At 33.5% G+C, this 9,674-nt stretch overlaps 1 protein-coding gene across 8 annotated transcripts in view; it reads right to left on the bottom strand.

Moving 5' to 3' along the window:
- Positions 1–744: 744 nt before the first annotated feature.
- LOC108724962 (tetratricopeptide repeat protein 39B) overlaps positions 745–9,674 on the bottom strand; it is a 9,435-nt gene continuing 505 nt past the window's right edge. For 3 of the 8 annotated variants that reach the window (XM_018451687.1, XM_018451690.1, XM_018451692.1), the window contains exons 2-12: positions 9,188–9,390; positions 5,971–6,022; positions 5,854–5,882; positions 5,368–5,548; positions 5,123–5,255; positions 2,921–3,053; positions 2,749–2,848; positions 2,609–2,674; positions 1,783–2,504; positions 1,311–1,544; positions 745–1,233 (exon numbers count right to left, since the gene is read on the bottom strand). In XM_018451687.1, the coding sequence (XP_018307189.1) occupies positions 1,041–1,233; positions 1,311–1,544; positions 1,783–2,504; positions 2,609–2,674; positions 2,749–2,848; positions 2,921–3,053; positions 5,123–5,255; positions 5,368–5,548; positions 5,854–5,882; positions 5,971–5,997 (1,818 nt within the window). In that variant the 5' untranslated portion in view covers positions 5,998–6,022; positions 9,188–9,390 and the 3' untranslated portion in view covers positions 745–1,040. Of the gene's footprint in view, positions 1,234–1,310; positions 1,545–1,782; positions 2,505–2,608; positions 2,675–2,748; positions 2,849–2,920; positions 3,054–5,122; positions 5,256–5,367; positions 5,549–5,853; positions 5,883–5,970; positions 6,023–6,372; positions 6,650–7,978; positions 8,417–9,181; positions 9,620–9,674 lie in introns of those variants that run through there. The other 5 variants (XM_018451689.1, XM_018451688.1, XM_018451693.1 and 2 more) reach the window with 5 other exon arrangements.

The raw sequence follows: 9,674 nt of genomic DNA, 5'->3' as shown, positions 1-9,674 counted from the left end.
CTAGATTTTTAGATCGATCTTTACCGAATCGATTTTTTGACATTCAATCTTTTGGTGAATCGATACTCGCAGTGTATTACCTCATTTTGCTCGAACATGTAATGTGATAGAATTTTTCTGAGCACGGATTCAAATTCAGCGACCAAGAATCTTTCAGAAATGGCACTCCACATGTCAAAAACAAAAAAAAGTCAAATTTTATTCCTCAGTATTATGTATAATATATAAAATAAATTATTTAAAAATAAAACTTCCAAATAATTTGTATACATTATTATAAATATATATCTTTCTCTAATAACTTAAATATAAATTTTACAATTTGGTTTTCTTATATCAAGCACATTATTTTATAAAAAAAAATATACTATATATATAGAATATAATTTTTAAAAATTACTCGGAGAGATAACATTGCTTTGAATTCATTTTATTTCATTCCCAATACCCGACCACGTTCGTGTATTTACAGTCTCGTAAGGTGATTATTTATAATAATCTTTCGCCAATTACAATAGAGCAATCACAGATCACATTGGAACTTCGCCGATCTTCCGTAAAGGAAATAATTTGCATAGATAATAATCCCATAATATTATATGTATAATATATTCAATAATTAATCACTATAAAATATACATCCGATCTTTGTAAAGTTCCACAAGAGCCTTTATATTATATTTTTATTTCTCCCGCACAAGATATTATTTATGCATTAACATTATAGTCGCTACAAAATATTTTTATATATTACTAAATTGTCGTCTTTCTCGTGAAAGAAAATAATTTATATATTAATATTAAGCGCTAGAAAATGTGCCCAATCTTTGAAAGAGATGTGATAAATTCCTTGGACTCTACAGAGAGCGACGCCAGACGAAAGTTATACGCAAGGCCATTCGATATTAGAGAAGAGTTATAAAACGATCGTCCAGTTCATTTTTCGCAAAAAGAGTCTTCGTCATACAATATGTTGTTTAGGAAGGTACAAAAGAATTTACATAAAGATAAGTAGATTACCGATATGCTTTACAATGTTTCTATGTCTTAATTTCGTCGGCACTTGGACCCGCGATAATAACGCTATTATTGGTAACGATAGCCGTTTCCAGCAGATGATCGTTCCTGTGCTTCTTCATTGTATGATTGTTGTTCTTGCTGGTCAATATCATTAGATCGGAGTGTATTCTAAAGTGCAATCTAGATTCTAATAAGTAGCCCGTATAGTTTTTTCTGAAATTTAAATACAATTATAATTTCTAATGTAAAATCAATGTTAAATATACATATAACGTAATATCCAAACTAACTTAGCGTCTTCCAAAAAGCCTATAGCCAGTTGAATATCACCCTGATCTTGCGCCAATAACGCTAATTCTACGGTGGCATAGGGAAATAAGTACGTGTCCTCTTTGACAGACTTTTCCAATTGTAAAACTTGTCGCAAACATTCCTCCGCTAGTAAAGGATGCTGCATTTGTCGTAGACAAGCGCCTTTCAGTAGCAACAGGAGTGCTTTGTTGTCTGCATGATAATTACTTTTCCTGCACAATACATTACATATTTCTCTTATTATATAACAAGAGAAAAAATTAAAATTGATAAAATATTTGTTGTATTTTGTCTTTTAAATGTCATTTAAATGTACAATTCTTAAATTCGGAAACAGATTTTGCAAAGTGCCTACTATAAATTTTTCCATTTCAAGCCATTTATATAATCATATATTTTATAATACGCACTTATGTTAAAATGAAACTTAAAATCGTTGGCAAAACTTACGAGGCTGTTTGGAGTTCCCTCTCCTCTTCTTCTATCTTCTTGAATATATTTAACAACAGGTCTTGCCGTTTGCCTATTATCCTGAACAGATTCCACACATACATAAGCTCAAACACGGGCACGACTAGGTACTTCTTTTGTGCGAAATAACGCTGAGTCTTTTTGATTATAAATTTCTCCATCGGCAGCGACTTGCCAGCAATACGCTGCTTGTAGGTCGGTGCCAGCATCATTAGGTTGTCGATCAGCTGTTTCTCCTCACTCCAAATTGTCGGTTTCTGCATAAGCAGGATTGCAGCCTTTTGATACAAGTACATGGTGCGCGACCAGTTGGACTCGTTTACCAACATCGTGGCGTACGTGGCCGCATTGCTCCACTGTTGCAGCGAACAGTGCGTCCACATCAATTCCCAATAACAGATATGATGGAACTGTGGCCAAACATTCTGACTCTTCCACGACTTTATATACCAGTCTATGCATTCCTCGAAATTACCTCGCGTGAATTCTAGCCTTCCCTTGAAAAACAGGAACCACACACCGTTCGGATAGAGGCTCAATTCCTGTTCCAATACTTGCTCACACCACTCCAGATCGCCGTCCGAGTGACTCAGCACGAAGCTGACTATCAAATTGTAGGACAACAGAATCATCACACATAGGATTTGTCGCAATCCTCTTCTTTCATCGTAGCCTGCTTTCAATTCCATTAGACCGTATTCCTAACGATTAAAATTTATAAAGTAAAACTCTGTCTCTCGCGCTATACATATATTCTTACTATACTATATACCTAACATATAATTATATGACATCCTATAATCACCTTATCGCCGGAAAATCCGATAAACTCTAACAATTTAATAACACGCGCCGGTAATAATGAGATCATCTAGAACAAAGTTCGATTTAATAAAAAGTATGCAATAAAAGATAATATATATTGCAATAAAAATATACAAATACCAAATTAAACGCGCCGATGCCCATGCGAACGCCACTCTCGAAATGCACTTTATGAATGTCGTTTCCCCACTTCCGGCTTTTCAAAACCGTCATGCATTCTCTGCAAAAGATAATAGTTAATTGTTAGAGAAATAGAAAATCGACGAGAGTCGTTCCGTTGTGACTTATTTACTTGTACGACAGAAAACAGGTACGAATTTTCAGTCCTGCCTTGACAAAGCTGACCAGAGTTTCATCTTCCACAAATGTGAGCATCGATTTTAAAAGGAGCGACTCGGCATAACAGAGTTCCGCATGCACCTCCTCTGCAAGATTAATCCTCGGTCATTCCTTTCATGCACTATACAGAGTGTTTGATAAGTAGGGTAACCAAAATATGTATAAGGCATATTTTTTTTAATTTAACTAATAAAGAAATAAACTAAATATAAATTTATTTCATAAGAAATTATGCATTTTGAGCCCTATATGTTACAGAATATTTTTCATATTTCACAAATAAGAGCATATTTTTGCATATTTCATACATAAAAGCATATTTTTGCATATTTCGCCCACACATGCACAATATTTACATATGTTATCTATTTTTATTGTATATTTCTCTCACATCGTTTTCTAATTTAAGTTTATGATTAGTTTTTTTCTGATCTAATAATAAATAGGATTTTTAAGATAAATTTTTTTCAAGAAAATATGCTACAACATATTTTAGAAAAGGAATTGATGAGATAAATGATTCACGCCGCGATGCATTGGTGCGCAGTGATGTCAGAGAAATCATAAGGAGAAAAAGATTTCGCGCTTTTACGTTCAATCTTCTATATTTTTGTGTCATACATAACATCAAAGACTCTCTCTCTCTCTCTCTCTAGAGTCACTATAATAAATAATATTAATATGTATTTGTTAAATTTTAATGCCCCGTAAGACTAATTAAATTTTTTTTAAATGTAAACAAATTTTATCAAATTCATTTTACTTTGTTATTATATTTAAGTAAAAAACTTAATTAATAATTTGAAAATTTGTGCGATAAAAAATAATTTTTAAATGCATATATTCCTTTCTTTTCAGTTTAATCCATTCTGCCTCTATGTGAGTTTTATCGTTAATTATCAGACATCCTGTATATGCCTTGGCAACAATTTTGGTAAAAATGAAGATCAGAAGATCAGAATAGTCTTGAATGTAACATATTATATTAAAGTCATGACTCTGTACAATATTTAAAAGACTTTAATTATCATTCGTTCCTTATTTTAAAAAAGTTATTAACAAAAAAAGTTCCATAAATAAATATATAAGTCATAAAATGAATCGTGAACGTAGTGAGGGCGCGCACCAAAAGACAGAGATTTAGGTTTAGATTGAACTTTGCTTCATGTGGAAAGTTGTAAACGCATCGTGAAATCGTTACAATTTTCCACGCAAAGCAAAATTGCACAGAGATTTATAACTTTCAACGCGAAGCGAAATTTCACATGAGTTTACAACTTTCCGTGCAAAACAACGTTAATACTAATAATTTTGATTTACATTGTATTGATCTTTTGTTTTGAGTTTTTCGATAAGTATTTTAGATGATTATGATTAGTACGTGTCAGCTAATAAGTTAGACAACATGTGAAGATACATGTGATCAAATATTCCTCGCTATGGTATACAAGATTATCATTTTATACATTATCTTACAGAATTTTTATTTAAAAAAATACATAATTAAAATGAATGGATCAATGTTTTTCTTATATTATAAGTTTCATGTAATTTTTTACAGTATAAGTTCCACTAAATGATTAATATATTAATTAAAACTTTTTGCATACGTACTATATATATTTTATTATTCTTCTAATATATTAATTTCACTTAAATTGGTATATTTCTCAAAACTCGTTGGTAATTATTGACAACGGAAGCAGCTCCGATGATCTTGACCTTGACATGTGTTGTCAAAGTCATGACCCTGAGTGACTTCCCAATATATCAAGGTCAAGGCCATTGGAGATAAGTTCCCTGATCTTCATCTTTACCATTATTTCTATTAATGCAATAAAGGATTTACAGTAATAGCAGAGATTATGATAACATTGTAGATTATGAATATTCTATTAATAGGAAAGCTAACAGGCATTTGTTATATAAGAGCTTACTGTTAATTGTTGTAACTCAAAATGTAAAATACTGGATAATAATATTTGTTGATAAATCTACAGATCGTGCTAAACAAATGCGTCAATTCACTTGTTATTAAAAATGCTATTACGTAAATTTGACGTCATGGGAGACGGAGGGTTGTTAGATAATGCTTAATAATCATTGTAGATATTGCATGTTGTTTTAACTACTACATGTGTATGCAATAGATTACCGTTCGTGTAAGCGTCGTAGTTAATCTTCTTGACCATTTTCCCAATGTTTTGCGTAATACTGGTGTGCTTTCGATGTTTGGAACACACGCTCATACACTGTTTCAACTTCTCTGATGCCTTCTCGATGTGTTTCTGAAAATTACACATAATACAATTGTTAAAGAAGATAGATTTCGCACGGTTCTAGCCCGAATAAATAAAAAATGCTTGACAGGAAAAACGTAATAAATAAATATCGAAATACTTGTTCGAATGTAAGAATCGCCTCCAAAAATGCGAATACGCTAGTCCCTAGAGAATGGTACATGCTGCTGTCCGCCCATGGCTCCAGGATTTTTCTCGCTTCATCGAAGTCATTGTTGAAGAAACAGTGAATCGCCTTTTTTGCTTCCATTATCGCTGTATCCAAATCCATAGACGCGAGTCTAGACAAAGTTTTTTCAAACGTTGCAGCGTTAAAAAAGCATAATAAAATAATATGCACATAATTATGACACGCATTATGATAGTGGAAATTAGTCTCAAGCAAGAAACAATTAATCTTTCCTCCTAAGCATCAAGAAAAGAATGCATTGAAGAAAAAGAAATATTTTAATCATAAATACCATATAATAAATTATACGTAGTAATTATCAATATAATAGCGAGTTTTTATTCTTTAATAAAAAATTCACAAAGCGAAGAAAAATCTTTTACGTAAAATAATATATAAATAGCATGTAATACATACTGTGGTAATGATTCCTGAGCATCTTGAAACTAAAATGCAAGTCAGATACATATAGAATATGTATACAGTTTTATAAGTACAAAAACACAATAAATTGACTCAATATAAAATATCTACCTCGTCATCACCTTCAACGTCCGACATTTTCAGTTGGTGTTAGAAAATCGTTCTGCAAAGATAACATAATTTTGTAAAAATTATTTTTATAAATTATTCAATGCACATATATTTATTAACATTTTTATCTTAAATTTTGTATATATTGAAAATTTACCGGACAGAGTTGTACTATTATTATATTGTTTTAAGAATCTTGAAATATATTACAGAAATGCGCGCGTTCTAGTTTTACATTAAAGAGAAACGAGCGTCGCAAAATGAAATTAATGAAAAAACATTGTAAAAAATATTAAATTTAGAAAGTTGGAAGATTTTAAATTAAGTTGCTTGATTTTAAATTATTTTTAGAAAGTCATGAAGTTAATAATCCGTTAAACACGGTATCATAAGTGCACCTACAGAAAAATAATTTCCAGTTTTATCAACTTGATGCGAATCTGGATACCGATAATTATAATCAGCTGATATAGATGCGCGTGGTGAGGTAAAGTTCACTCATGCTAGAAAATTATTTCAGAGAACCTGGAGTTTTTCGCAAATACGAAACGCTTATGGAAATATTCAAGAAAATGTCACCTTGAACTAATAAACGATGCTAAGATAAACGTGCTAAAATAAATGTTATCCAGTAATTAGTAAGCAGCAATATAATTACACGAATGATTACAGACGCTAAGGGAAACGAGCACAAAGAAACATATATAATAATTATCTATACAATCATGCTGAATTTCACGCGAAGTTTACAAAACGATCCTCTTGCCTCGCAATCTTATTCCGTGATAAATTTAATTTCAAGTTCGTCCCAATCTATTCGCTGCTGTACGAATATTTATAAAACATATATGTAAAAATAGACGCTGTTGTGTTCGTTTAGTTTGCATTCGTCACCACGGGAATCATTGTCTAAAGAAATCGATGTACTTGGACGAAAGTTCGTCTCGATTCCAGCGCGTAATAAACAATTTAACTTTCTTATCCTCCCTCCTCAGGCTCTGTTCACCAGTTTCACTTCGCCGCGGTGCGGCGGCTGCGAAATGGGGCTGCGAAGCCTCGCAAGCGTTGGGGGAGCGAGAAATTCGCGACGAAAGCGTAACAAGATGCAGCATTAAAAGGCGACCATCGATATTTTTTTTTACAAAATCTCCCATTAGTCAAAACATCCCGACGAAGATAAACAATTCACTTCACGGTTCACATTTCACCTCCTTTGCAAATTATCCTAATCCCCGTGTTTTCGCGAAGATATTCCTAGCGAAACGAAGCGTAAGTCGAATGTACCCATACAGCACCGAATTTGCAGCAATATCCCTGCAAAATCTCTGCAATATTGCTGCAACATGCAATGTTGCAGTAGTGTTACTGCAACTTTGATGCAACTTTGGTGCTGTAGGGGTAAAGACACAGAGCAAACAGGGGAGAATTATAGAATAACAAAAGTGTCAACGAATCTTCTACACTGAGAAAAATTTGTTCATTTGATTAAATTAATTTAGTTCGTCTTTATTTCTTTCAATATTCGAATTACGTTCCGATTTTTATTTTCGCTAGAAATCCCATACAACACAGACTTCCAAGTAACATCCTAAAGACATCCAGAATACATCCTAATATAAATAAACCCCAGTGTTTATGTTGATAAATATAAAGAAATTTATCATTAGCTTAAATTGAATCTTTCAATTAAAAAAAAAATGTTTTTTATCTTACCCGATTTTATACATGTCTAATGCAGTATTTCTTAAGAATAAATTTACGCTCGATTTTGTGAAGCTCGCCATGTAGAACACTAAAATAAAAGTTAATATTAATAGTTAAGAAACGGTTTCACTTGCGGAAAACTTTAAACATGTGTAAAATAGGGTACTTGTGTAAAAAAAATTCTTTTTAATTGAAAGACTATATTTAAGCTAAAATTAATGACAGATTTCTTCGTACTTTAACATAAGAAACAATAGTAAAAAAATTTTAGAAAAATCGGCGTGTGACGTTCCCCGAGATTTACTTGAAAGTATGTTGCGTTTCTCGGATAAAGTGTGTGAGACGTGATCCTTCCTAAACGGAGGTCCTTATCCACTGCACTCTGACACGGCCAGGCCGGTTTCTCACCAGGTCGTTTTATGATGTAGGAACTCGCTCGAAGGGAATAACGAGAACGGCTCTGGATCGCGAGGAAAGAGGCTTCACGAAATCGCGACGAAGTCGTCTTTGACGACCGGCGAGGAGCGATTTCGGATCTTTTGCACGTGGAAAGTAGACTGCCACGAAGAAAGTATAGGCAGGCTAGACCTACATTTCCTAAACCCGCGCATGACACAGAAGCGTGCAGCGGGAAAGGCAGAGGAGGAGGATGGAGAAAGCGCGCGCACTCGTGAATCCCGCGGATATTCGCGACCGTGGAGTTCACGGCGCGGCGGTAGAGGAGCGTCCGGAGCGTCCGGAGCGTCCGATAAAAACCGCGTTATCAATAATCTTCGAGGATGATACCACGACGCGCATTCACGGTGATGACTTTCACGATAAAACCGCGATTAGACGTTTCTGCTTGCAAAGGAAATAAATGGATCGATAAGTCGCGGAAAATTTTTCTTCCCTCCACCAGGACGACGATTTCCATTTCCTACATTATACATCACGCTGAAAATTAAAAGGCGAAGCTAATCGACACACATAATTAGATACTTGATGATTCAAAGAAGAATAAAACGGAATCTCTTGACTTTAATGTGCGTTACGTGTACCGCGAAAAAAAAATATTACCTAATCAACTTCGTTGAAAACGCAAAATCAGGAAAACAATTTATTCGTTTATTTTGAACTTCAGAGGATTAAATTCTGCAGAAACACCGAGATAACTTTTTAATATTTCCTTCTACTCACAATCAGTTTATATCGTGCGAGGCAAGAACAAATGAATTTTGGCAACATAATTATCGTGTAATAGGAGAAAATTGGGTAACCGATTTTTAATGCAAATTTCGTGTAAAGAATGTAAATAATATATTTCGCAATATTTGTTCAATATATTGTTTAATATTATTTATGTCCATTTCTACCATTTCAATTAATGTAGATTAACTTTAATCTCGGTTTAACGTACTTTTTCTGGTTCTAAGAATTATAAAAAAATAACAAGTTATAATTTACTCCGAGATTAAAGTTAATTTACATTGGTAGAAATTGACATTATTTATGACAATAAACCCACATTAACCTTAATAAATACAGTTTATTTCCGTCTATTCGTATCGTAAGATTTCACGTGTGCCCCGGGTATGTAGAATAAATATTGTTTGCCAGAAAGCAGACTTCAGGTGGTGTATTAAAGCGACGATAATAGTTTGTTGACCATACGCCGACCCTCTTTGCCGGCTTTGTTTCCGAGATAACGAGTTAACTATCTCGTTATGCGTTGAGCTGCCATAGATAATAATAACAATAATCTTTTTTTCTAATTCTAATCATTTAATTCCGATTCCCGCAATTCTCTCGATTCACGCGTTGGTAATCGTATGCGTGTACAAGCGCACGTGATCACGACAGGTCGATCTTCGTTAATAATTCATCCGAAAATAGAGCACGATGCGTAAGTGCGTCCGCACTCTGCTTGTCTCTCGTTAAAAACGGTTACACGGAAAAAAAAGATTGACTGCTGCAGCAAATTAAATGGTTAAATATGGCATAGCATTTTTAATTGGCTG

Source organism: Mycetomoellerius zeteki, unplaced genomic scaffold, assembly GCF_001594055.1.
Source record: "Mycetomoellerius zeteki isolate Tzet28-1 unplaced genomic scaffold, Tzet1.0 scaffold316, whole genome shotgun sequence".
In the NCBI taxonomy this organism is placed as follows: Eukaryota; Metazoa; Arthropoda; class Insecta; order Hymenoptera; family Formicidae; genus Mycetomoellerius; species Mycetomoellerius zeteki.
This window is presented reverse-complemented; position numbering and strand designations above follow the sequence as displayed.